At 45.4% G+C, this 27927-nt stretch overlaps 2 protein-coding genes across 3 annotated transcripts in view; one reads left to right on the top strand and one right to left on the bottom strand.

Moving 5' to 3' along the window:
• The window catches only part of LOC149334580 (uncharacterized), a 61639-nt gene extending 61354 nt beyond the window's left edge, over nucleotides 1-285 (bottom strand). The window contains exon 1 of one of the 2 annotated variants that reach the window (XM_089555183.1): nucleotides 210-285. The gene's annotated coding sequence lies outside the window, so the exon portion shown is untranslated. The remainder of the gene's footprint in view (nucleotides 1-209) is intronic. The other variant, XM_089555184.1, reaches the window with a different exon arrangement.
• Nucleotides 262-27235, top strand: LOC149334581 (uncharacterized). Its single transcript, XM_089555187.1, has 9 exons — nucleotides 262-670; nucleotides 1437-1685; nucleotides 4682-4718; nucleotides 6484-6531; nucleotides 6918-6962; nucleotides 12343-12630; nucleotides 19004-19045; nucleotides 19167-19208; nucleotides 27088-27235. The coding sequence occupies exons 2-9, from the start codon at nucleotides 1439-1441 to the stop codon at nucleotides 27143-27145; spliced, it is 807 nt and encodes a 268-aa protein (XP_089411313.1). The 5' UTR covers nucleotides 262-670; nucleotides 1437-1438; the 3' UTR covers nucleotides 27146-27235.
• The last annotated feature ends 692 nt before the right edge of the window (nucleotides 27236-27927 follow it).

The raw sequence follows: 27927 nt of genomic DNA on the forward strand, positions 1-27927 counted from the left end.
GTTTATTACTACTCCGTTTATCGTTGAGTTAGTGCGAGAGAGATACTTCCAAAATTTTTGAGGAGCGCTGTGCATATATTTTGTCAGCGTTGTAGAAAGGAAATGCGTTTCTTCGTTCTTCTTTATGCACTAAGGTTTTTGGTGTTTTAGGGCAATGCGCGGGTTAGCTAATGTATTAACTACTCGTTAGACCGAAGGCGTCCGCTTACGTGTGTAATCAGGTCCTCCGCGTTTCCTGTGGCCCGAAAGCCAATGCGGCAGAAGTGCTCTGGCTCATAGATCCTCTGAGTTCACTCCTCCGAAACTCGAGAGATAAACGGCCGTTCCAGCAGATAAGGGGTGTCGCTGGGCTCGCTTCAGAACTCTTGCACGCATGGAGGTAACAGAAACTTCCTGGTCGGTTCTCTACAGAGGAAGCGTGCAGAGCAGGCAATCCTTGACGTCACGACGCCGACCGCCAATAAAAGAAACAATCAGTATCGGCAGCCGGCCCAGCCGTCGAGCACGGATCGCTGTTCTCCTTGGAGGCGCGGCAGTTTTGGCCACCAGACGCACAGCTTGCCCCCGCCGTAACACGTGCTCATAAGCAAGGCGTACAGCGTTGGATTTTTTGCGACAAGCAGTTTAGTACTAAAAGAAACGCACCTGCCCGGCATCACTTCCGAGGAAAGTGAGTGGCTCCCTTTCGTTTCCGTGGCATTTTGATGGCGTTGATTCATTTGCTTGCATAGAATTGATTTCCAGCCTTGCGTTCTGTGCCATGCTCTTTCCGTGAAATGAAAGTGCGCGCCTGTTATTGAATCTTTCGTGTGCTGTGAGCATTTATTTCAAACTGCTGGACATGACGCGACAGATGGAAATGATTGCTATTTTCTCTTAAGTCTTAATAGATATTGTATATTGTTGGGAAAGACGACTTATTTGGCAACGTTGATAAAGCTTCTTCTCGCTGGAGGCATGGAGGGGGGGGGGGGTGTAGAATAGGCCCGAGGTGTTTCTATTGTTCCCGCACATTAGCTCGACTGTCTGAGATATTGGGGAAGTGATGCCTGGCTCTTTCTGGTGGTGCTGCTTCACGCAGCTGTGCATTCAGTTTTACATGCCTCATAATTTTCAGCTTTCTTTCAGAACTAAATGACAGTAATTTAGCTTGTCGAATCAATTATTACATATTTAGAGGCACTAAAAGAACATGCTTCACGTCATCAGAGATCACAGTACGCGAGCGATGATGTTTTCGTGTGCGTAAAATGACGACAGCCGCAGTCGCGACACATGTGCCGACGAGTACCAACTACAAGTACATTTTGGAGTATGCAAAATAATGAATGTAGACGATCGCAGGGAATCCGTCGACATGGTATTGTATAATTCCCACAGTTTTAATGCAGATTACGTTTCATTCTCTAGATTTACCCAAATTTTCATTTTTGCAGATATGTCACATGTCCAAGAGTCCGGAAGCGCTGATTTGCTTGAGGCGAAGCGGAATGACGAGCTAGCCTCAGCCTTGAGAAGAGCCCTTCCTTATGTTACGAGCCTCCGCCTGAATGCGCTCATGAAGAAATTAGATGAACTTGGCGTGCGCTCTGAACATGAGATGTCGAAGGTGAAAGCAAGTGATCTGGAGGGCACCGTTTCATCTCACGAAGCAAAAAAGCTTCTAGCCTTTTTCACCGAGAAATGTAAGCTAATCATCGTGGTTTCTGATCCCTGATTTTCAAAGAAATTTGTCGATTTAATTACAAATTCTGGTATCTGCTGTCACTCCCTGTTTTATTGGAAAGTAGCTGGCTACCATTATCTACTTAGCGTAGGCTTCAAAAAAATTATGGCACTCCATTCTTAAGTTACCCTCAATTTTGTTCTGCCTCAAACAGCGCAAGCATTTGGGAGTGGTAGAGGAGATATATACAAAGAGTGCAGCAGATAGCGATAAGAGTGGTGTAGTTATTAAAGTATGAACTAGATGCCAATCCTGCAAGCAAGGTCTTAATTGGAAAGAGTATATTTAGTATTCGCGGCGCTTGCCAAGTTTTCTGCTTGTGTGTCGTGAATATTTGAATCCATTAGTAAACAAAAAGATATACTTTCCATTTTTTTTTCTGTCAATTCACAACATCACACATATAAACTCATTTGCTATTTTCGAATATATTATGATGTAATAATGGCATCTTCTTTGGTCAGGAGTTTTTGGGGGCGCAACTGTCTGAATTCCGTTCGTTTTTCATTTTCGCCCGTTCGTGGGGGCTACCTTTATGTTAATTTTCCCCCTGTTATAAATTATTGTTAACTCGTACTTGTCTGGGGATATTCTGGTGTTACATGTATTACTGCATTGGTTTTTTAGCAGTGGGAGGAATGGCAGGTTAACATAAAGTCATCAAGACTGCGCAAATTAGCATTGTCCGTGGTCACAACAATGAGGTGAAGCACCATCAGCTTTCACTGAATTTCTGAGTAGCGCTGTGCATGCCTTCACAACTTTTGAATACATATAGGTTCAGAGAAGGTTTGGTTTTGCGAACTTCCTAGTAGACACGCCTGGACGACCAACCATGTAGTCAAGAAAGTCATTGTTCGCGTGAGCCTAAGGAACTCCAGGCTTACTGTTATCGACATTTCCGAATATTTGCCACTGTTATCAGGATCTATACTAACTTGATGAAGTGTCAGACGTCATGTGCACTGTGCTGAACTAAGCGACAGAAGTCCAGTTCAAACCGTTCAAATCTGAAAATAATTGGGTTTCAGGATGATGTAGGTAAAATAACTCCTGGCACGGCTAGGTCACAAGTGAAATAGTTGTTCCATTAGGCGATTCAAAGCTCTTGCGTGCGGAAATGATGGGATTCATTGTTTACGTCCTTCCAAATGCAACTGATATGAACCTCGTCATCAACTTCCCACGTTGCGCCACAGAGGCGGGAGCGTAATGGCAAGGGACTGAGTAACCGCTCCTGCAGTTTGTCTCCTTGGCTAAATTCAAGGTATTACGAGTGAAGAGGTTGACCAGCACATTCATGAAAAGGTTATGCCTCCACAAGGACGCAGCTATAGGGAATTTAACTTTCTCTCACTTTCTCATTATGCCTAATGGCAAACAACTCGAGTATATGGCATTTAATTGTGTGTTGCATCAAAATACGACGGAAAGTTCTTTTCTAAACTTGTTAGAAGTTGGATGATGAAGGGGCGGTGGACCTTAATGAGCTGCCAAGCCAGCCTACTGAAATAATTTAAGATGCAGTATATTCGGATAAGTATCACGCATTGTTCGAGGGATCAAAAAGTCAGCAGCGTGAAGCAGAAAATCGAGAAGTCGCTGCAAAAGTGACAAACATGGACAAGACAGTCAGGGACAGCTTCCTGGATTCCATGCTTCGCCGGAGTCAAGAGGTGACTTTCAGAAAAGTTTCCTTGTAAAGTACGGACACACTAAGCTATTGCGAAAAGGCATTCTTAGAATTGTTGCCCCATTTTGTAATAAAAAAGAAGTCAAAGTACCAGATGCCGTCACCCAGTGGAGAAAACTGGACTTCAATAACTTTGCTGTGGAAACAAATTGCCCCTTAGTATGAGGATAAACATTCTTTGTATGAGACCGAAGTCAAGTTCGTTGCATGGACAGCGGGATGATCAAGTGTTCAGCAATTTAGAGTTCGTCTAAAAAACTAATGGAGACTAAACAGGCAAATAAGAATAACATTGCACGTCGCTGCTCTCTGCAGCAGCCTAACGGACCTAACATAGAGAAACCTGGGAGTGGTACTCGGGAGACGGACTGGAAGCATTCATTCCATAATGCGGTGAACTATTGCGTTCCAATCCTCTTCAATGGCTGCACTAGTTTATACTACCCTTCTTCCATCTTTACTCCCATATTCCCTCCTCTACGCAGAATAGCACGTCAGCGAATGCACACGCCTGCTAAAATCTCTGCTTTCCATTAAACAGCTTTCTCTCTGATAAAGAGTGGTTGATGTTGGGCAGAAAGTCTGACAGTGTCGTCCCACCAACGTGGTGCGCTAAATTTTTGCGTGGTAAAAAATTTGAATTCGAAAAACAAGAATGCCATATCTTTTTGCTCACTACTGTATATTCACTACATTTGCTAAGCTCAAAAGAAAACATTCGACAGAAGTCTGTCTGGTTGGGAAATTTAATGTTAGGAGAAGGTAAGTGACGCCAACCAAGTAAAATACAGGAAAAAACACGACGTTTCGGGACCGGCTCGGCCCCTTCTTCACGGTGTGACTACGGGCGAGCGCCGTAGTCACACCGTGAAGAAGGGGCCGAGCCGGTCCCGAAACGTCGTGTTTTTTCCTGTATTTTACTTGGTTGGCGTCACTTACCTTCTCCTAACATTTGCTAAGCTGTTATAAAATTGCCGTGAAGTGTCATATTGATGCACTCTGCACTTCTAAAACTGAATATTTCGTCCTTCCACGTGCCACATTTGGAATAAAACTGTTATAAAGCCTCTGCCAGCCGCTTTTAGAGGCAAATGACAGTATAAGTACATGCCCCCAAAGACTGGCCTTATTTATTGTGCATTGCTCAAGGTTGACTTGTTAACCGCCTTGACCAGTGAGGAATGCAATCACACTGCCTGAAAACGTCTTTAACATTTCCGTTGTCACATTAATCATCAGCGTTTTCTACCCATGCATTTCAGCCACGACGATGGACGTGGTCATCTCTGATCGAGCCAGGTAAGGCTCATCGAGTTTTGATGCAAGTGCTTTCTATACTGACAAAAATATTACTGACATAAAGAAATTATGTATTACCAGCCATTAATAGGCACGTTGAAATAAACGGAAATTGCAGACCCTGTCGGCAGAGTTACTGACTGAACTATAAGCTTGCAGAAAATAGCCTAAATTTCAAATGCGCTAAGCATTACACTTGTAGCTTTAGAGTAAGGACGTATTCAAGACCTCATATGCTGATACTGCTTGCTTGATATCATGTGAGTGTTTTTATAACTCAAAGCTCTCTTTACTTACTTCAGACGCCCATTCTGATGCTAAGAACAGCAAAGGAAGTGCGGAATAGACACTAAAAGTTGCCAGTTGTTCCATGTAGATATCTATCCTACCGCGAAACACGTTGCGAGACAATTTAGTTACCGCAAAATTTAAGAAGTAAAATGTGTATCAGCAGGACAGCTTATACTATCGACCGGTAAGGTTACTCAGCAGGGGGTGTTCAGGATACTATTTAACCACATCACATAAGATTACCTTGCTATTTTTGTAACTTAGGAGGGCCTACTTGGGACAGAATTGTTAAGACATAAAAAACAGAAACTGCAAAAAGAGATTGGACAGAAGGCGTCAATGGGGGGTGGTACTAACAACTGAACATTTGTTGAGGGAACACCGTGGCTTATATGTATCAACAGCGCGTGAAATGTTTCTGCCGGAGTTTCTTTGATCGGGAATTTCACACCACCGGTGGCCCTCCGCATTTAGTTTGGATGCTTTCCTTCGCAGCGACACAGATCCATTGTCGAGAGCCTGTGATAGCTGTAATGCACTAGTGAGGAAGAAAATAAGGAAAAGTTGTTCCCGGCGGTGGCCACGGTTGACCTTTAGCCGCAGCGAGGTTAAAGAGATGAAGCGCCGTCGCCATAGCAACCGTTTAAGTGTTTCGGCATCACAACATAGAAAAAAAAACTGTGTCGAGGCTGGCAATCTAACCACGGCCTTTGGCATTTGAAACGGAGACGCTACCACTCCGCCACGAAGGCTCAGGGTATCAGCATGAATAAAGGCGCACCTAGTGAATGCATGGGTCTCATAAATAAAAAATTAGCTGATGTTTAGGTCTGGTTAAACCGGGCAAGTGTCGTAAACAGCGCCGAGAGCGCGCGACTAGGAGCGCCGCCGCTGCCGCGCGCTCTCGACGCTGCTTACGCAACTTGCCCGGTTTAACCAGAGCTAAACGTCAGCTAATTTTTTTTCTGACAGCCATCCAAACAGACTACGGCGTGGCTTATTCGAGCTTGGTGCCAAGTATTCGTTAACTACTGGAAGGTTTGTGAGGAATTTCGATTCATTTCGAATAACTTTCAACGTGCATTTTTTTCATTCGTCCAGCAAAACGAATATAAATGAAATGAAATTTAAGCGCACACGAAAAACGCACACAAGAGGAGATACACACAGGACAGGCGCTAACTTCATCTGATTTATTCGCAGGTAAGAGAGCGAAAATATATACATAAAACGAGACATGCGCAGTAAAGAAACAGATCGAAAGAAACATTTCATTAATAGCTATGCACCATCTAGCCCAAACAGAAGTTTTGTTAAACGAATATAAGAATATCAGAGCCGCTATTCAAATATTTCAAATATACTCACGGCCCCACTAAAGCTAGTAAACAAAATTGAAGTACAAATAATAGATCACTAAAGCGATATCTGGTTATTGCATCAATGTAATTCTGACTGCTTTTTCCTTTTGAAGGAGCTTGATGGACATCGAGGGACAGAGAGACGCAATGCTCCGTACTACGTGAGATGGTCATCTTCATTTTTCGTCAGAGATACTTACATTCCAGCAATTGTCATAATTTAAAGAGAGAATATTAGTTGCTAAAGTTATTGCTCATGCCCGTTAAGAACAATCTGGCAAACCATAGACTGAACTAGTATATGACGTCACCTCCCAAAAACAAAAAGTGAATCGCAATAAGTGTGAGAGGCGCGTTTGAGTTATTTATGCTAGTACTCGAAATCGGAGCTTTAAACGTATTCATTAATAGGTTCCGTAACATTTTACAGTTGGTTGGAATGTTTCGGTACGTTTCTTTGACCATGCAAACAAAAACCTTCAATGAAACTCACAGTCTGGATTCCTAAATTGATAGCCTATTTTTCGGATTTCATTCAACATTGCAGATTCACTGAAGAGGACGACAAAGTTTTCAGAGCACTACAAGAATTGTAAGTACAGATAGTTATTGGAAGTGTTCTTTTTTCAGCTTGGCTACAAGTGTATTCAAATTGTCGATATGATTTTCTTCAGATGAGTTTATCTCAGAAACTCAGAAAACTGTAATTGTCTTCCTGGAGAGGGCTAAAGACCGAACAGGAGGTCGCATGGATAACTGCTATGCGCTCAAACTGCAGGAACTGGCAGGCATTCAACGCAAAATCAGTTTTCACGGAAAAAACAGAGAACTGAGCGACTGTAAAGACACTCATGAAGTTGGAATGACTCATACAAAAATACACTCGAAGAGAAATTTGAAAAGCACAAACTATGACAGCTACTACATTAAAAATATCAATACGTTTGCTTACGAAGTGCAAAAGGATAATCAGAGCAATTATTTTGAAAATAGCAAATATCTTAAACCTTCAACGTCTACGAACTCAATGCATGTTACGCATTACACAGGAAGAACTTATTTACATAATCTAATCTTGAAAACCATGCAACAAACAGCGCTTCCCTATGATGTTAGGTCATGGTAAGGGTTCAATGCGCAAGGAACTTTTCAATTTGGTAAGAGCCCTCAGAAATTCATTTTACAGTTGTTTTTATAAAATTTCCTGTCATAAACCCCATTGTGCCTCTAGTTCTGTATATTTTGAAACAAGTAAGTTGTATCAGCTTTATAATTTAATAACTGAGGCTTTGGCAATCATCGCTTAAACAATGCTGCATGTTCCGATGTTCGATTCCCCCCCCCCGTCCTCCCCCCCCCAAAAAAAAAAGAAAAAATAAAGTAATACTGAGTCGTAGTCAAGGGTTCAACAGAATCCTGTCTGGCGAGGGAGAAGCACAGTGCTAAAATAAAACATACACTCGACAAAGATGGTTTTTAAAACATGACGTTTCGGAACCGCTACGGCTCCCTTCTTCAAAATGAAAGATGGACGGAATGGGCCGCTTCTTATATGCGCACTTGACAGCGCAGTGAGTGGGCGTAGTTATCCGGGAGATTACCCTTCGTCCTGTTAATGACATGATCCGTGGTCTGTATATAAAAAGATTCTAAAAGCAGTCGTGACGATGTGGGTTGCATGGTCTCAAATATTGTGGCGTTCTCCCAGTCAATGGTGTGGTTCATTTCTTGAGCATGCTCTGCCAGCGGGTTGGATGAGGTGCGACATTTGTTGACGTCGTTCTTGTGCTCTCCTAATCTTCTTTTGAAATCGCCTGATTCGCCAATGTATGATACATCGCAGTTTTTGCAGGGGATTTTGTACACCACTCCGGGGAAACGTTGGCGCTCCAGACGGTCTTTCAGGTGACAGAGCTGTTGTTTCAGCTTGCTGGACGGCACGTGTGCAATGCGCGCGTCGTATTTTGCAATTATCCGTGCCAGAGCCTCACTTGTCCCCCGGGCGTAAGGAACGCTCGCGTGATTCTGTTGTCTGATGAGTCGGGGCTCGGCTGCAGGTTGCAGAGAGCGACGTTGTTCGTTGTGCAGCAGTTGTCGAGGATAGCCATTCTTCTCGAGGTCGACGCGGACTTTTTTCTGCTCGGAACAGCGCAGACCGGGACTGGAGCAAAGACGAGCTGCACGGTTATAAACAGTGGACGCTACGGAATGTTTGTGGCCAATGGGGTGGGCGGATTGAAAATCCAAGTACTTCCGAGTGTGTGTGGGTTTCCGGAAAACAGTAGTGGCAAGACCATCTGCTGCAAAACGACAACTGCTGCTAAACGAACAACGTCGCTCTCTGCAACCTGCCGAGCCCAGACTCATCGGACAACAGAAGCGCGCGAGCGTTCCTTACGCCCGGGGTAGAAGTGAGGCTCTGGCACAGATATTTTCAAAATACGACGTGCGCATAGCGCACGTGCCGTCCAGCAAGCTGAAACAACAACTCTGTCACGTAAAAGACCGTCTAGAGCGCCCACGTTTCCCCGGAGTGGTGTACAAAATCCCCTGCAAAAACTGCGATGCATCGTACATTGGGGAATCAGGCGATTTCAGAAGAAGATTAGGAGAGCACAGGAACGACGTCAACAAATGTCGCACCTAATCCAACCCGCTGGCAGAGCATTCTCAAGAAATGAACCACACCATTGACTGGGCGAACGCCACAATATTAGCTACCATGAAACCCACATCGTCACGACTGCTTTTAGAATCTTTTTATATACAGACCACGGATCATGTCATTGACAGGACCAAAGATAATCTCCCGGATAACTACGCCCACTCACTGCGCTCTCAAGTGCGCATATAAGAAGCGGCAAATCCGTCCACCTTTCATTGTGAACAAGGGACCCGTAGCGGTCCCGAAACGTCATGTTTTAAAAACCACCTTTGGCGAATGTGCTTTATTTTACCACTATGATACTGAGTCGCGTTTCGATAATGTTTCAATGAAGCGATGACCACTACTCTATAGCAATAAGCAGATACATTATACGATAATTTGTTTCAGAATACTCTCAATCCCGAGCGGGAATATTACAAGTTACACAAATATAAACTTACATTGGGAGCCATATTTCAAACCAAAACCAAAGGCAATGAAAAAGAGGCGCTGACCTGTGGTGGTGCACACACAAGCGAACAAAGGTTTAGCCACGGCTGAGCGCTGCTAAAATCAGGTGACGTCTGAGACTAGCTTTACTTAGTACCGTCTTTTGGGGTTAGAATATCCTCAATGTTGTAATGTAAAACTTTGCATTGCAATAATAAACATGGCGTGTACGGTCAAAGACCTCGGATAGTAATTTCGTTATAATTTCTTGTTTCTTCCAAACATAACTGTCTTCCTTGGCGGAAGAGGCAAAGCCAAAATAATCCCGCTTTTCTCCAGGTAGCAACGGTGCAAACTTACTGGTGGAGATACCTGCTTTGCTGTTTATGAACTATCACATGGTGAGCCGGCAGTACTGAGTAAAACCACAACCGGAAACGAGATACGTTCCAAAGCGAAATGTTATGTGTGTTACACACACACACACACGCACGCCCGCACGCACGCACGCACGCCCGCACGCACACACGCACACACGCACACACACACACACACACACACACACGCACGCACGCACGCACATACGCACGCACGCACACACACACACGCACGCACGCACATACGCACGCACACACGCACACACACACACACACACACACACACACGCACACACGCACGCACACAAAAGCTGCGTGATAGAGGCAGTGTCATTCGGAACCGACAGCTGCCAGTATCATAGTGCCTGCGGCCGTCGGCTGTGGGCTCAGGTTAAACCTGACAAAAGTTCCCGGGAGCCTTCACGATCGCCACATGAATACTTATATAGCGTGTTTTTTTGGCAACCACATTCGGAGGGAATAGCAGATAAGAAAGCAGCAACAAGAAAATCGTGATGAAGAGCTCAGTGTGATGCTCCGTAGATTAGAAGAGCCCACTGGGCGCACCAACAGATCTTACCGCCCCCGAAAAAAAATTGAGGCCTTGCGCCGGCGGCGGTAAGCAAAGACAACTACTCAAAAACTTGTAATAACGAAACTCCGCTCAAACATAGGCAGTTCACTAAAATGGTTGACCTAAAGCTAGCAGATGCTAACGTGCACCAGCATAATCTCGAAGTTTCATCGGTGAACATGTCCATCACGCTTCAATTGTTCATGGGCCCCAAGTGAAGGACTTGTCGTTTTCTACAGCGTAATGTTGAATTCAGCCGTAATGGTTGTAGGGTAACCTCCTGCATCAAGGGGTGGTATAAGCTCAGCGTATTTCTTAAAGCCATTTTCAGGTGGTATGTGAGCTAAGCATAAATTTGCAAAAGCGAAATTACTTTTACCACACATACGATATATGCAGATCTCTTCGTAAATAACAATTAACACAGGAAATGATGAACATTCCTCTGCAAAAGACTAAACGTGCATTCCTGGCGTTACCATTAGTAATTTCACCAACCAATTCAGTGGCTAGCATCGTAAGCTGTCGGTAGGAAATACACTCATGTGCTTATTAAGGACAATGTCATATGGCTTGAAATTAGGGGTGTGCGAATATCAAAATTTTCGAATACGAATCGAATACGAATACTGGGTTCCGAATATCGAATCGAATATCGAATAATCAAGGACAGACGCATTTAACCACTACAAAACATTATTTGAGCACCCAAGAACATCACAGTTCAACTATCAGTGATGAAATGAACACAAAATATGTGTGTGGCTGCACAAAAAGTATCAAAGTCTCGAACATTATTCTTAGAAGAGTGGAAATATCAGAGAAGATGGCTAGTACATAGCATTGATTAAGGCTAGCTTGCCATAAGCACAAAAGCGCGTTGCTGGAATGAACATAAAAGGTTGTCGTGAAGGAAAACCGGCTGCTCCACATGGTCAGGCAGAACTAGCTAGTTCCCTTCTAGCTGAAGCGACTTCTCCAGCCACAAAAATGCCCTCTCACTTGGCACTGGACTGGCACGCATTGCGAGGTATTTCGTGCACAGCTCTGATTATACCAGCGTCGCAGGTATAGCCGCAAAGAAGCTCACCAGCGTAGTCAGCTACTGCATGGCCCAACGTTACGCATTGCTCTGGGCGCCGGCATATTGTTATGTCTCTGTCGGTAGGACTTGCGGACCTAAATGAACGCCGGTGCTCGAAATAAAATATTCGGCTGGGAACGAATATTCGCGTCGGGTCGAATATTCGAAACAACACGAATGCTTGGATTTCGAATCGAATACGAATACTAAAAATATAATATTCGAACTATATTCGAAAATTTCGAATATTCGCACACCCCTACTTGAAATGTAATTTTATTAGCACGCCTGAATAAGAAGTGCGCACAAGAAGTCGTTAAAACGGCAAAAGCTAATCCCTCGGGGCTCTCCTAATACGCGGACTTCGCAGTCATGGTGCGTGGATTTTGCCTCTATACTTTGCCATCGAGATTCAAATGCTGCGTTGAGAAATATCGACTTTGTGCTAATATAACATCGACTTCTGAAACCAATTGCATTCTAATGTTATGATTTCCTTCCTTGTTGCATCACTGAACCAACGCCACGTCCTGCGTTAGGTTTTCCTCACTGCCTTAAGCCCCGTGGTTGCTACAGCACGGCGTCCAAATACAGCGAATGGGTTTCAGAATGCTTATATTGTATCGCCTCTATAGCTTAACCGCAAGCTTTCGTGCTAAAACATACTGCTTCTCGTGCTAACCATACACTACCGTGAGGATCCTCGACTTGCCCTTATTATGAATAGATACGCAACAACAACTCCCCTTAGCGGCACTGGGAGGTTGCAGGATTGTTAAGCGGTGAAATGCTGTCGACGCCTAGTGCTGCAAGAATTTGGAGTGATTTCTTTTATTGCAGGCCAAACGAACTGCAACGCGAACAGGAAAGGAGGAACGATATTCACGAAGGCACTCTGCGCGACATTGACGAGAACATGTCCCGTATGGGCGAGGACCACGATGCCAAAATGGAGCAGATGGATAGGACTGAAAAGACGCTGGCCAGTGCCCACAAAGAGATGCTAGAGCAAATGGAGGAAGAAGAGAGGAAACGAAAGGAAAAACGTGAGAAGGAACGCCGTGAACATGAGCGGAGGATGCGAGAGATTAGCGAGCAGCGGTCTCCGTTAAGGGGCTTCTTGCAAGGGTAAGCATTTGTTGTGCTTTTATTAGTGCGAGGGCACTATTCTGATGGGCCAACCCCGGGCAAGATCTTGGGATATTTGTGGTTTTGTTTGTGGGTTTGTGCCCAGTGGAATGAAGGAAAAAAAGGCAAACAAATATCCTGAACTGGTATTCGAATAACAGTACCTTTTGCTGGGCTAGTTGGTGCGACATTGTGTTCAGGTGTGGTGTGACATTGTATTCGAACCTGCGGAGGCGCAAACAGATAAGATTCGCTGGCCACTGCGCGAGAGCGCTATGGTATTGTCCCAGTTTTTTTTTTTATTGCACGGAAGTGCATGGCCCAACTCGCCTCGGGTTAAATGCAACACTCTTTCCCGCTGTGCATTAAACTAATACTACCAACAAACCAACATTAGGGCTATGTGGCGGTAGTGACAAAGAGATGTGCGCTGCATGCGTTCGCGTCGACAACACTGCGGCACAAACACGACACTAGAGCAGGACGCGTTCACATTAACAACATTTCTGCAGAAACATGGCACTGAAGCATAGGGGGCCACCAAAATTGAGTGACTTGGCAATGACGATGAAAATGATGAAGGCACGCATAACTGGATCCCGGGGTCACCCGAGAATAGGCCTGTGGCCGGCATTGAGTAAATTGGCATTGGCGATGAAAACGTTTAGGGCGCATAACTGGCTCTCTGGGTCACTGGACACCTCAGTAGCGCTTTCAGGTACGTGGCAGTGGTGTGCGCCTGCTAAAACTGTGCTTTCGCACATTGTTTCATGCTCAGTAATGCTAAACCATCAGCCATTTTTTTATATTTTTATCACCCTTATCTCTAGCGACGAGGACATTAGTTCATCTGCATTTTGTATGAGGCCGGGTAGTTAGCTGCGAACCCTTATTCGAGTAATCAGGGAGTAATTACTCACTGGCATCCACCCAAGTGCAGCCAAACGGCAGCAAAAGAAAGCTGTACACCTTTCTCAGAAACTTCGCAGTTAAAGAGATATTAGCGATTAACATTTCCTCGCATCTGTTGAACATGCCATGTCTCCAGCGGCAACCTTCTTCGTGTGCTTTCTCTTCCTCCAGAGCAATATTTCCCTCAAGGTCAGTTTTGTGGTAACATATCTCGCAGTGCTCTGCGTCCGCGCTTCGCTCTCCGTTCATTCGTCGGGCGTCATGTTTGCGCAGCTTCGTCCATTCAGTGAAGTGGTCTCCAACATAAGACGCCAGCTACTCAAATCCACTGATCTTGTACTCAATGCCTTGCGCTTTTTTTTTTGGTATTACGGTCCTTCGGGAGAGAATGTAGTGTCCGAGGCTACAAGTCGGCTTGTTCTTTGTTCACATCCTTTTTTTTTATTTAGAAAGTGTGAGCTAAGGTTCCGCTGACGCTTTCTACGTATGGAATGCCCACGAGATTTTGCCAATGGCGTATGCTTGGAAAAGAAGGAGATGGAAGATACAGGGAGCTAAGAGCAGCAGAAGTTTGCCTGACTGAAAGCCGACACAAAATAAATGAAAAGAAAGCTCCACGCGCTTCTTTTCTCGAGGCCCATCGTCGACAAGACCGAGTTACGCTACCAGGCTTTGACGTTTCGGCATTCCAACCGATTTTAAAGCCGACAGAGGATGTACTTCGAGAGTGCACTCCTCCGAAAACTAACCACCCGCTTCGGCGTACACTGAGTCATAACAACTTATCCTCAAGCCAACGGACTTGTCCAGCGTCCCCACAGGAAGCTCAAGGTGGCGCTCACGGCATATGGGGTCTGGGCATACTCGGTTGATTTCTTTCCACTATTCTTTTTTAAGTTTCTGTGCTGCTTTTCGGGAAGAATTGCAGTGCGCCTCAACTCGATTTCTCAATGGCACCGCCTACACCTTCGAGACGAGCTTGTCCAGCCTTTTTTCTGTTACCAATCCTTGAACGCACCCTCATTCTTCCAAAGCCTGCAACCCTCTCTCACAGCGTCTGGACGCGTGCAGCCCAGACTAAAGACTACAGACGCACACTTTATCTTCACCAACATATAGACCACAACTCGTGCCTTTCTCGGGACGACGCCACAAGGCGCTCTTTACAGCGGCCATATACGATGCTGTATCTAGATTTAGAATGCAGGCCCAAGCACTACACAACAGGTGTCCGCAACCAGCCGACAGTCATGTTAGTCGTCAGACTCAAGCCTGCCTACATCGGCCACACCTATTGAGTAATACAGCGCGCATCGAAACAGGGATGAAGAAATGCCAGGGCGAGCGCTGAGCTCTCGTCCTCGTCTGTCTTCGTCGCATTGTTTCACTTTACGCTGTATTACTCAATGGATTACCAACTCGCCCAATCTTCAATATCGACCACACCACCATCTAAAGAATTTGCCTTGCCTCGTTTGCTCCGCCGCTACTACTTCCAGCTCCTCGTCATTTTATGCGTGTTGACAATACCGGACTCCGTCTCTGCGGGCCGGGCCTTGTGTGTCGACGGCTGGTCGCGGAACGCACGCCCTCTTGGAACACCAGATCAGCGTTAGAGAAATGAACCAATTAATAAAGTTTAGCCTGATAGTGTGGTCGCGGTCTCTGGCATTCGTGTTCTCGTGGCAGGTGCTGTAACTTGTGGAGTTAAAGCTATACTTGTTAAAAGACGCAACACATGTTTTCACAAAGGTGTCGCAATACCAAGTCAGCATATTACTTCTATGACCGCGAAATGATCATCATCATCATCAGCCTGATTGCGCCCACTGCAGGGCAAAGGTCTCTCCCATGTGTCTCCAATTAACCCTGTCCTTTGCCAGCCGCGGCCACCATATTCCCGTAAATTTCTTAATCTCATCCGCCCACATAACCTTCTGCCGCCCCCTGCTACGCTTGCCTTCTCTTGGAATCCACTCCGTCACCCTTAAGGACCAGCGGTTATCTTGCCTTCGCATTACATGCCCTGCCCAAGCCAACTTCTTCCTCTTCTACCTTTTTGTACTGTTAACGGAAGAGAATAAAGCATAAAGGTGCACCTCACGACATGAGATAGGGACCAGTTTCGTATGAGCAATTGCCTCCGAGGTCGAAAACCAAGAAAGATTTTGGAAACTTGCCTGAGCCCTGCTGGGTCCAGTATTGGTCGTATGAGCATTATGAACGCGCCACACGAATGGGCCGCGTCTCACCGCTGCACCCTTTGTCGCGAGCAATCTGATTGCGGCAGAATGTTACATGGCGTTGGTGTTTGCTCATATCTGGAACACTCCTCGAAGAAAAACGCTTTGGGCCTTACTCGCACTTCATTCCACTTGTTCCAAAATTATTCGGAAAGCTGAAAACGTATTCCATTTGTTTAGAACAGTTTGAATAGACACTGTTTGATTTGACCGAAAAACAGAGCAAGAAAATCAATTGGCTATTCAAAATTTCCAATTATTTGCACATCCAAACCATAAGCCTGTTTCATGCCTCGTGCGTAGGTCGTCGGAAAAATAAAGTTGCCCTGCTCTTCACATTCAAGTGCAAACAGAGTAACAAGTTCTGGGTTGTTCAGTATTACTGCTTACTTTTTACTTGAAGCGTCTTTACCGCACGGAAGGAATCATCCACGTAACGTAGCAAAATCTTTCGCTCTGGACTAGAGATAGTAAGCGACCAGCTCTTGATGTCCTCCATAGTTGCACTACTCATTGTGACCGAAATTAGCGTTCCCATTTCAGTCCCGGTTGTTTGCTTGAAAAATGTTGGCTGAAATATAAAATACATCCCACGCATAGACAACTCCGGGATACGGCATACTTCCTCGATGCCCAGTAGTGTTAGGTCGTGCCGATTTGGGTCATCCCCTATTGCTTACTTATGCATGATATGTCCCCTATTGCCCCGTGAACAACAGAGACGGCCAGGGGCGCTGGAACACTGGTGAATATCGACACCACGTCAAAAGAGACCAGTCCGTCGTCCTCCTGTGTGTTCAGGTCTGAGATATCACTCTCATCATCAGCGTAACTACGCCAGCTACAGAACAAAGCCACCTCTCATATCCCCCTGAAATAAACCACGTCTTCTACCAGCTGCTGCCATCGCAACCGCGCATTCTTCTTAATCTCATCCATCGAAAAGGCATTCTGCTGGCCTCTGCTACGCCTGCCTTCTTTTGGAATCGGGTCCATTACCCCTAACGACCATCGGTTATGTAGCTTTAACGTTATATGACCTGCTCATGCCCATTTCTTCTTAATTGAGACTATCGTGGCATCTGGATGTAAGCCTAACAAAGGCAGCATGATATGTCCGCAGTATTGTACAGGCGTAGGTGTTTTTCCGTTCAATGTAGCCGGTGTCGCCGGTACACTGCTGGGGTAGGGCAAATGACGGCTGAGTGGAGATAGCGTGCAGTTCAGAGTTGTTGCGGTGGAATGTCAGTTTAGAAAATTTTAGGCATACTTGGAGGCACTGCGCAATGAATATTTAGAAGAGGCAGATGCAAAGGTACTGAAAATTATCGGTTTAGGCCGCACAGCTACTATAATGATAAAGAAAGTGGTTATATTGCAGTCTGGAAGGGTGTCCGGCAAAGATACAATATATATCCGGTAGTATTCACTACGCGTTTACAGGAGCCTTTCAGAGAATTAAACTCAGGAGAGTTGGGGATAAAAGTAGATGGAAGATACCCTAATATTCTCCGATTTGCTGGTCTCATTGCCTTGCCAATTTAGGGGACGAACTGCAAAGCAGGATCGTGGAAATCGTGGGTGTCAAAAACTATTATACAGAAAAAATAAAAGGGTATTCAACAGTTTTGGACGGGAACCGCAGTTTACAATAGGCTGCGAAGCGCTTGAAGTGGCAAGAGAATGTATCTACTTAGGAAAGCAGTGACAGCTGTCATGAAGCACAGGAGTTAAATAACTACAAGAATACCTAAGAATGGGGCAGAGATCAGTTGGTAGGTACTCTCAGATGATGAATGGTTGTTTACCGGTACCGCTTAAGAGAAAATAATATAGCAGCTGTAGCCTCTTGACACTCACCAATAGTGAGAAACGTGGATGCTAATTGAGGACAACGGGAAAAGCTTGAAATGCAAAATGACAGGAGTAACTTTGACAGGAAGCGAGCAGGAGAGTAAATGGGCACTTAGAAGATGAGGGAAGCATACCAGGACACGACAGAAAGTGAAGCAGGGGGATGGGATTCGAAAGTATGCGGGTTAAGTTGGCCGCAGAGTACAGGTTTGTTGCTGGGAAATGGAAGAGGAATTTTTGCTGCAGCGCGCACAGACTTATGATGATGATGGAGAACTTAGAGTTATTGGTTTTCCAGAGGTTGGATAGGGTATAGGAGGTCATATCCTTGGCTAGCTTATCATATGCTGACTGCTTATCAGAGCATTGGACTTGTAGTTGCGACGGTCCTTGACCGCTGCTGATCTGCTTTCGCCAGCAGGGTGGACAACGAAGTTAGCGTCGTCTCGCAGTTCACACGGAGCTTTTCTTTCTTCTGGGAACAGCTTATTGGGGAATTTCAAAGGTGATGACAGTCATAGATTTGAAACGACCTTTTCCCCACTGTGCCCCTTCGTGTGTTGGATACCGTCTACGACAGCAGCGACGGTTTTTGGAGGGGTGCGGGGGGGGGGGGGGTGTTACAGTACAGCTATTAGAATGAACCCATGGCCTTTTACTAAGACTGTTGATTCATGCTGGGTTAGTACACGAGATGAGAGACGCTTTATGAAGCCCGTGCTTTGGTCTCGTAGCTTGTGCTGTTGCGTTGTTAGCGTAGAGAGAATATTTTTTGTTGCGAAAGCAACAGTACGCCAGTCGCCGAGCCATTTCGCAGAGCCAAGGAAAGGCCATACTGCGCATGCGCGAGGAAGGCGCACAGCTGGCGCGCCGCCGCCGTCGCTGCGCGGGTGACTCAGAGGTGCCGTCGCCGCGCTCGCCAGTTGCGCATGCGAAGTAGCGGCGCATAGCTAGCGTGCCGCCGCGGCTGCCGCGCGCTCTCCATCGCCTCTCTCTTTTTCTCTCTCCTCGTTGCTTTCGCAATCCTCCAGGTTTAACCAGAGCTAAACCACTGCCAATTTTTACGGGGTTGATGCATGTCGACCTCAGTCGCCACGGCGCTTCGGCCAAAGGCGCCTACTCTCGGCAGGAGTCCAGGCATCCTTTTCTCCGGTTGGCGTTGTGCGAAGAACTGGCGCAGCCCTTTATTGCGTAGAAAAGAGTTTCACTCGCGTAATCGCACAGTTAGGAAAATATTCGCGCTATGGCGACAGTAGAGACTACCGGGATGACAACGGTCCAGTATTTTCCAGGTCGTTTATTGTAATGTATTTATATTTTGTGGTAATATATTGTTATCATTTATTTTTTTGTAATCGGAACAGCATGGCGGGGGTTGCTCAACAGTTTGCACCAGGATTCATAAGGTGAGCCACGTAGAGACATCGACATTGTTCGGTGGGTCACTACTTTTGAGGTGTTCTTAATTTATTTGTTTAAGCTATGTGCTAACATGTCTTTATTATTTTTTTTCTCAATCCAAAACAGAGCGGCACAGGTTTTGGGGGACGCTGAACCAACGGCCTCAAGGTGAGAAAATTTTTCATTCCTTTTTAACAAAGTAAACGTCGAAAAATCAGCACCCGGGATGTTACCAGACATAACAATCCAGAATAGGCATAAGCCTTCTCGTCATTATTTCATAAAAAAAGATGAGGATGAACGGGAAAAGGTCTACGATATACTTAATGTGCAACTACGTAAATCATACTTATTGTATAATTCCGTAAATCTTGTAATGGGGTGGCAGGTGGTGTAGAAGGTAATATACAATATGCAAGGCCAAGCACAAATACTTCAATAACCTTCAAGGAAACGGCTGTCTAGAAGATTATCGAATAGTGCATTATATTCTTTTCCTACTCGAGAAAAGCTTCAAAAGCCGGTGAACTTACTATGAAGTTTTCTATCCTGTAAAATGCATAGCGTGTAGAGTTTGAGGGCATGCTGAAGCAAGTGATGTTATATCGAATAAAATATTAGGGAGCGTACTTGCGACTGCTCACAAGCTTTTAATGATAAATCATTGTCTAATCCGGAGCTCTGTTGCAAGGTTCGTTAGAGATTCTCTCCTAATGACACGTCTACTAAATAGCATACAGTTGTAAGGAAACGCATATCCAAGGTTCACCTTCATTCGCCAAGAAGAAACGCCGTTTTGTTGCCTTTCACGATTGTGAATGGTTTTCTTTCCCAACCCGTCTCCACCTCTTCGTCTGTCAAACAGGGAAGTCCATTATCACCACACCTGCTTCCACTTGTATGAGCAATCTACAGAGTGTATTTGAGGTTTCCAAATCATAGATCGTGAGATCAAAGTGTACGCTTATGCAGATGATCTGGCGTTTTTCTCGGTAGACAAGCCTGGCGTGGATGAAGTTGTTCGCTCAACGAAGCAGTTTGGCAAAGTTTCGGGTTCCCAGATGAACGATTCCAAGAGTTGTGGTCTGTGGTTTTTAGTGTGGGGATATACACAAGTTCAAGTGGCATGGACGTGTGTACCGCCCACTACTTTGACGTACCATTAGCGCGTACAGGCACAGTGAAAACTTTTGAAAATACTTTTTTTTCTAGCAACAAAAATTTATTACGTGGTACGGATTATTCACTGCGATAGGATTTCTATTCGTCGCTTTCACAGAGTTTTTGCGCTTTTGTTAGGAGTTCTTCTATGGAACCTATGCTACGCGATTACCTTTTTCGACCTGGCAGCGCGGGTGGGCTATGCTTATTCCATGTTCATCTGGGGCACATTGTTGCTCGTTTTATGTTTTTCGTGACACTTCTTATCCAATACTTTGAGCGTTTTTGCAAACAATTTATCTAATGCTTTGCCGACACTCATTGTGTCCTCAAACTTAATTGACCGTCCTTGTCCTTCAGGGTCCATGCATGAGGAATAATTTGCTGTGCGTTCTCTGGCAGTCTGTTTTTCATTTCAGTTCTTATTCTCAGTGCCGCGAAAATGCCTGTACAAAGACTTTATTCCGATGCTTTCCTCTACTCTTACCGCGCGATGTAGTGCTGGGTTGCCATCGTGAGCACCCTTTTGGTTGACATCCCTGTCTTTCCTCTTCCTCTTTATCCCCTTCCTTTATGTACTTTGGATTGCTTGGACATGATGCCCTTACGCGGGTGGGAAAAATGTTGCTTTCACATTGCGCTGAGACTTTTCTTCTAGAAGTTACAAATGGAAACATTGCCCTTGAAAACTTGACTTCAGAAAAAGGGCATTTTCTTCTCATCTGTGAACTGAAGCCCACTGATGTCCTTCACCCCAGCGAACATGGCTTCATCAATTATAAGCTTGCACGTAATTTTGTTCTCGGATCTGTAGCAACGAACCTTGAAAGAGCGAATTCTTTTTTTCTTGTCACATAATTCGGTATCTCACAGCAGTCCAATATGTTGATGAACCTCTTAAAATGTTTTTTTTTTCTGGACTACACAACTTATGGAAAACTAGAATGATTGACAGGCAATGACAATCAGTTGTTTCGCCGAATTCTCATTTCTGACTAATGATTGTTCAACTGCGAAAAGTGCATCAACAAACCAATTTTTAACTATAATTGCACTCTTTCGTGGTGACGTGGTGAGCCGTACATCCTGTCTAGTGCTCTGCTGCTCTGCCTATTTCAGGCGTCTTTCATTTCATTTCCTAAAACCTCTGTAAGCATTTCAGGTCAATATAACATATGTTCACTGCAATAATACATTGTTCAAAAAGAAAGCTCCTTTGTGGCCTAAGGTTTGCGTTCTTGCCTAGCACTCTGAAGGTGTTCTCGCCTTCTTTCCATTCCCCGAACCTTCGGAAGAAATTTTGTATTCTTGTTTGCTGTAGATGTCACCATCGTATGCTAAACGCTGACGTCGTCTGAGAGCGTGGTGACGTGTCTGAGGAATTTCGTGCCATCGACGGCGATGAATGCCGGCTTTTGTGACAATGTGACATATAATGCTTCCTCAATGATTACGTGGTTTCTTACGTGTACAGTTCACGTACGATCAGCGTAAAATAAATCACCAAGTGAATAATTGTAACGGCAACAAAATAACAGAAAAATGTGAGCTGCTGGAGGAAAAATAGAGGCAGTGTCCAATAAAACGTTCGCATGGCGTACATCGCGCTATCAAAGTGGAAAGTGCGCTAGTATTCAGGCTTCCTCAGCTGCCGCCTTATTGCTGTTTTCGTTCCAATCGTCCTCTTGGTCATCTTTTGACGCTCGAAGTTCGGTATTGCATCTTTTGTACTCTGTAAGCCTGACTAAAGAGTAGCTTTAATTAAGCGGCTACTGATTTTACCTCGCTTTGGTATAGTACCACATTAGCATATGTGATGCACCTGGCGCAACGTGTTCACTTAGTAAGCGTTTGGGAACCTAGTCAGAATTCAAGAGAACACCAGTCCACAATTGTTACGAGCCAGGTGCTTGAAGTGGTAACGGAATACGTCGACTTTGGACAGGTAGTGACCGCTGATCCGAACCATGAGAGGGAAATAACTAGAAGGATAAGAATGGGTGGAGCGCATATAGTAGGATCTCTCAAATCATGAATGGCAATTTACTAATATCCCTCAAGAGAAAAGTATACAATAGCTATATCTTACCAGTGCAATTAACATGCACAAAACCAAAGTAATGTTCAACAACCTAGCAAGGGAACAGCAGTTCGTAGTTGGTAGCGAGGTGCTGGAAGTAGTAAGAGAATATGTCCACTTAGGGCAGGTAGTGACCGCAGATCCGGATGATGAGAGGGAAATAACTAGACGAATAAGAATGAGGCGGAGCGCATATGGCAGGTTCTCTCAGATCATGAATGGCAGTTTATCAATATTTCTGAGGAGAGAAGTATACAACAGCTGTATCTTACCCGCGCTCACCTGTTGGGCAGAAATGGATAGGCTAACACAAAAGGTTCCGCTTAAAGACAACGCAGCGAGCTATGGAAAGAAAAATGATAGGTGTAACGTTAAGAGATCGGAAGAGGGCGGAGTGGGTGAGGAAACAAACGCGGGTTAATGATATCCTAGTTGAAATCAAGAGGAAGAAATGGGCTTGGGCAGGGCATGTAATGCGAAGGCAAGATAACCGCTGGTCCTTAAGGGTAACGGAGTGGATTCCAAGAGAAGGCAAGCGTATCAGGGGGTGGCAGAAGGTTAGATGGGCGGATGAGATTAAGAAGTTTGCGGGAATACAGTGGCCGCAACTGGCGAAGGACAGGGTTAATTGGAGAGACAAGGGAGAGGCCTTTGCCCTGCAGTGGATGTAGTCAGGCTGCTGATAATGATGATGACCAGTGCTCACTGGTGGGTACAAATGGGTAGGCAACAAAAAGGGTTCAACTTAAAGGTGCACTGAAGAGGAATCTGAAATCGTCTTTTTACCGCGGGAACTCGAGCGACACGTTCTGAGCATTCTTAGAAACCTCGAATTATCGTCCTGTGTTGTCGATTGCACTAATTTAAATTGGATTAAACGTCCTGTCTCCCGCCTTTTTAAGAACTCGCCGCAGACGGCAGGAGGAGTCAACTAACATGTGGAGTGCCTTGCAGGCAGTGACGTGGCACTTCGCTTTCACTTTTATTTAGTTTTTAGCTTTCGGTGAGTAAATAAATCCAGCCTGAGGCTGCGTAGCCGCAAATTAGGCACGCGGAAATAAAAATACGCGTGGGCCCTTTGCTTTCGCCGATTGCTACGTATCAATCCGCCGATGGCTGGGTCACGTGTGTTTCATGGCTGAGGGTAAAAAAGTCTGTCTCGAAGTTCACTTTTGCAACAGAAAGATTACCCATAAGCCAATACGAGGACAGAATTACAAGTACGGAAAGGATTCCCAAACCTCTGCTGTGCGTAACCAAGGCACTGAAAAAAAATGGCCGGAAATGAAAAAGGTAGCAATACTGTCCTTTTTATTAAAATTTACCGTTTGTCACCCGAATCTGAACGACATTTTTCACATCGTTTTGCTGCTGCAGCAGGTTTTCCGCTCTGCTCAGGTCTCACTGCGCAAAACGCTTCAATAAGATAGTAAGTGCTTAATGGTATGGTATGGCACTGCGCCATCGTACCATCTAGGGTGCAGCTCAGTGAAGGTAAATGAAGAGTAAAGCATGTCCAAAGTATATATACATCGATGTAGCCTTAAGAGAGAAGAGGAGAGCGAATTGGATCTGGGGAGAAATTATGGTAACGGCATCCCGGCTAAGATTATGTAGAGAACATGCGCATGAACAGGACGTATAATGTTGACAGCAGATAACCCGTGGCAGCTTCTGATAAGGTACTGTATTCCAAACGAAGGAGAACGTAGTACGAGACGACAAGGTCAAGGGGTCAGATGCGGTTGAGAATTTTAAATTAGTCGCCAATTAGCAAGGGAAGGTGAAGTGGCGAGTAGTAGAGCAGGCTTCCGTCCTGCCTTGCACGTAGTTGTAGTCATGGTGATGACGAGGAAAGGCTCTGTAAATATTAGGTAACAACATACTCCTGCAAAAAATAAAACAGCTCTAACTGTTCGGGTTATACTTCTTTCGGAATTACAGAAGAAGTGAAGGAACCAACCTACAGAACACAAAAAAAAAACCAATAGCGCGCTTGAGGCCGAGTCACCCGAACCATGCTCCGCCGATCCGTCGCACAATCACTAAACAGTTTGTTTATCGATACGAGATTAGCACCCACGAGTGTTCATGCGGCACCATAGTCAAGTTTCTGAAACCACCAGCGTTATGTCATCCCTTCAGCCTACGTCACCTAGAGCAGCGCGAAATCGCAGAGGACGTAACGAAACGAAAACAAAATGAATCGTTAAATCATACGCCGCCTGTGACGAAATGACTACTGCTTTACCTCCCACCTACATTTGAGAAAATGGTGACTAGAGTGGCATTATAAAACATTGTTTTGGCGCATAAAAACGCGTACGAGGAGAAAACAAACAACACAGACGCCAGCTAATAATGGAACTGTATTCACAAATAAACACGCTTTTATTTACCCAGGGAGGCACTTCTGGGGACATCAAACGCTCAAAGATAATCCGGAAACCAGGTGATAATTATTCAAGGCTGCACAAATTAAACAAGCAATATAATACAGGCATACCTTTACGATCACTCACGTACATTCCTGCACATATCCGTTCTTCTTTATCTAACTAACGTGATAAACACATTTGCTCTTAGATAATATAATTAATTTCTCCTGAGCTCAACAGAAGGGGCTCTGGGAAATTAATATTTATCATTAGAAATACAGAGGGCTTTACAGATTTCCCGCCTTTTCTGCATGAGTACTGAACTTCCGCAGTACCCGCGTTTGTTGCAAAAAAATTCGCTGGGGCTTAGCTAAGGTTAAGCCTGGATATCTCGAAGCGAAAAGCTGCTGTGATGCTTATGGTTTAGCTTATGGTTATGCTTTATGATTTATGAGTAGTGGTAGCAAGATGATGAGTAGCAAGATGATGAGTAGCAAGATGAGTAGTGGTAGCAAGATGAAGATGATCAGCCGCAAACATTGCGATTGTCTCTGCTGCGTCGTTTAGCGAGACGTTCTTCTCGTTGTTCGGGTGTCTAGGACGCTGGTTGAGCTTTCAGCCTTTCATTCCTTCGCTCCTTTTCAGCCAACTCGCATGGGAGCACTTCTGTATCGGTAATGTCACTCTCTTCTCCTTCCATGTTGAATGCGCACTCCTATTCTCTGGCAAGCGGTTATATAGCCGGCCTCCGCGATAAACACCCGTTTGCGGCGAACGTCGAACAATCACGCATACCGCGCGGCAGCGTGCACCTGTTCTACGGGCAAGCGCGCCTTATATACAACTAATTTGAAATGCGCAATGCGTACGGCAGCGGCGAAAGGTCAAACGGTGGCGAGGAGGAGAAGCAGCGGCGCATATGCGCAGTAGACTGCGCCGTGCGTGACGTCACTCGTGCTCCGACATACGCCGGCTCACGCGAAGCGCGGTGTTGACTAGCGTAGTCAAGCTTTTCGCTTCAAAAGCCTTGCATACTGGCTCGTACAAGCAACGGCGACTGTGGTCAGCTAAAATACCCCCGCCACTGTGTGAAGCAACTGTCCCGCGTTGCTCTAGCAAGCGTTCATTGCTAGCATTGCTAGGAAACGCATGCTTGCTAGAGTCGTAGTGCCCTTCTGGCGAAAGGTGTCATACCGCCACTAGAAGGTCAGGGGCAAGTGGGGAATACGTGCTTTGTTTTCAGCCCATTAAAAGCTTGGCCCCAGGTTCTTCCCAGTAAATGACATGAAAAAAAGGCCAGCCTACAAATATTAGGAAGACTGAAGCCCTCGTTGACTGTGGTATTGGTATTGTGTACCGCATTCCTCTTGCATACGGCATACATCACAGCGCCCAAATTGGAAGCGCGCTGTAATGTGACATCCATCAACCATGAACACTGATAGAGCGTCGCAGGACAGTTGCTTCACTCGGTGGCAAATTATATCTAGCGGACCACGTTCGCTGTTGCTTGCATGAGTCGCAATGCGAGGCTTTTTTGGGACGAACACTTGTGTCGCGCAGGTTCAGTACTCAGGAAAGCCGGAAAATCTGTGAAGCCCTCCGTACCTCTAATGATAAAGATGACTACGCCAGTGCCCCTTCTCTTGCCCTCCTGAGAAAGGAATTAGACTGTCTAAGGGCAAACGTGTTTATGGCGGCAGCCAGGCATGAAACGATGGAGATGTGCAAGAATGTACATGTGCCTTTATTTGATTGCTTGTCTTTTTTGCCCCCTCGGTTAATTGTCACCTGGCTTCCGCATCATATTTCATTGTTTGATGTTTACAATGGTGCCTCCCTGGGTTTTACATGAAGGCCTGTTTTTCGCGAATAAATTTCACTTGACGTCCGGCGTTCGTGTTGTTTGCTCACTGCTGATCCGTTTTGTCCTGCATCGAAACGCTGCTTCGTAATGCAATCCATAACCAACTAGTCCAATTGTCTACGTTTGGTGGATAGCATTCCTGCTTGCCGCCGCGGTGGCTCGGTGGTTATGGCGCTCAGCGGCTGACCCGAAAGACGTGGGTTCGATCCTGTCCGCAGCGCTCGAATTTTGATGGAGGCGAGATTCTAGAGGTCCGTGTACTCTGCGATGCCAGTGCACGTCAAAGAACTCCAGGTGGTCGAAATTTCCGGAGCCCTTCACTACGGCGTCCCTCATAGCCTTAGTTGCTTTGGGACGTTAAACGCTCATAAACAAAGTATTCCTGCTAGACGGTTCTATTGCCGTGCTGTCTCTTTTGGGACAATTTCAATCCATTCGTTCGTAGCCAACCAGTGTTGTCTACAGCCATTTCTACTGCGTTCTTGGATCGATGATAATTTTTATATGAATTCGATGCGCAGTAGCTCTAATGCCAACCTTATGTTTTATCTTTCTGCGCAGGATAATCCCAGGCCAGGGCAAGCCACAAGCTCAAGACCACCGGATGCATGATAACTGACCCCGTGTGGCCTACAAGGACGTTTTTTGAAGCCCCAGTCGTCTAATTCAAAACATTAAACAAAAAATAAAGCTTTAGACTTGGATATCACTTTCGTTCGCACTGAGTGAGTTCTAAGGTTATGTCTAAGGCAAATGCAGGGCACCCTGATCAACATTAGGGCGAACTCCCTAAGTGTTCTCTGATTTATATCGGGAAGGCCGCGGATTCTGGGGCATGGTTAGCACCTCAGAAGCCGCATTGTGTAAAGTAGGTCTTAAAAACCTTATCTATATACTAACCTCTTTAGTAGTTTTCTCTCAGCAATACAGTGCAAATTATTGCGGATATCTCCAGCTTTATAAATAAATTAAAAGATTGGCGCTATTTTTCCGTTTTCTGTTCTTCGTTCAATATTTCCGTTCTTAAGATACGACTACCAGGAACAAGGGGCACAGGAACTCTATAAAGTCTAAAATGTTATATCCTGTAAAGGGCGAGTGCAATGGGACGCACACATTGACTTCCTGAGTCAGCCAAGCTCCAGCCCTGAAAGTGCCTCACTGATGCTCTAGAGTCTCGCCCCTTTTGCGGGATCTCATCGTTCACAGAGTAATACGTATGATATTGTTACGCGGCGGCCAGCCGAAGAATGAGACGTGGTGAACCATGGCTATGAGATGATTTAATGGCCGCTGTCCTAGCGCGGGCGCTCCGTTTCGCGCCACTGCCAGCTTCGTCTTCGTCACACTACCCGGGGCCTCCGAGCGATCGTCCCGATCGGTGACGAACAGACGGCGAAA

Source organism: Amblyomma mixtum, chromosome 8 (assembly GCF_055824585.1).
Source record: "Amblyomma mixtum isolate Tamu chromosome 8, ASM5582458v1, whole genome shotgun sequence".
In the NCBI taxonomy this organism is placed as follows: Eukaryota; Metazoa; Arthropoda; class Arachnida; order Ixodida; family Ixodidae; genus Amblyomma; species Amblyomma mixtum.

Excerpts from the sequence above, each read along its gene's own strand:
- LOC149334581 (XM_089555187.1), top strand. The coding sequence starts at position 1,439 with ATGTCACATGTCCAAGAGTCCGGAAGCGCTGATTTGCTTGAGGCGAAG. Across the intron at positions 6,963-12,342 it reads TTCAGAGCACTACAAGAATT|GCCAAACGAACTGCAACGCG; the intron begins GTAAGTACAGAT and ends CTTTTATTGCAG. Across the intron at positions 19,209-27,087 it reads GCTGAACCAACGGCCTCAAG|GATAATCCCAGGCCAGGGCA; the intron begins GTGAGAAAATTT and ends CTTTCTGCGCAG.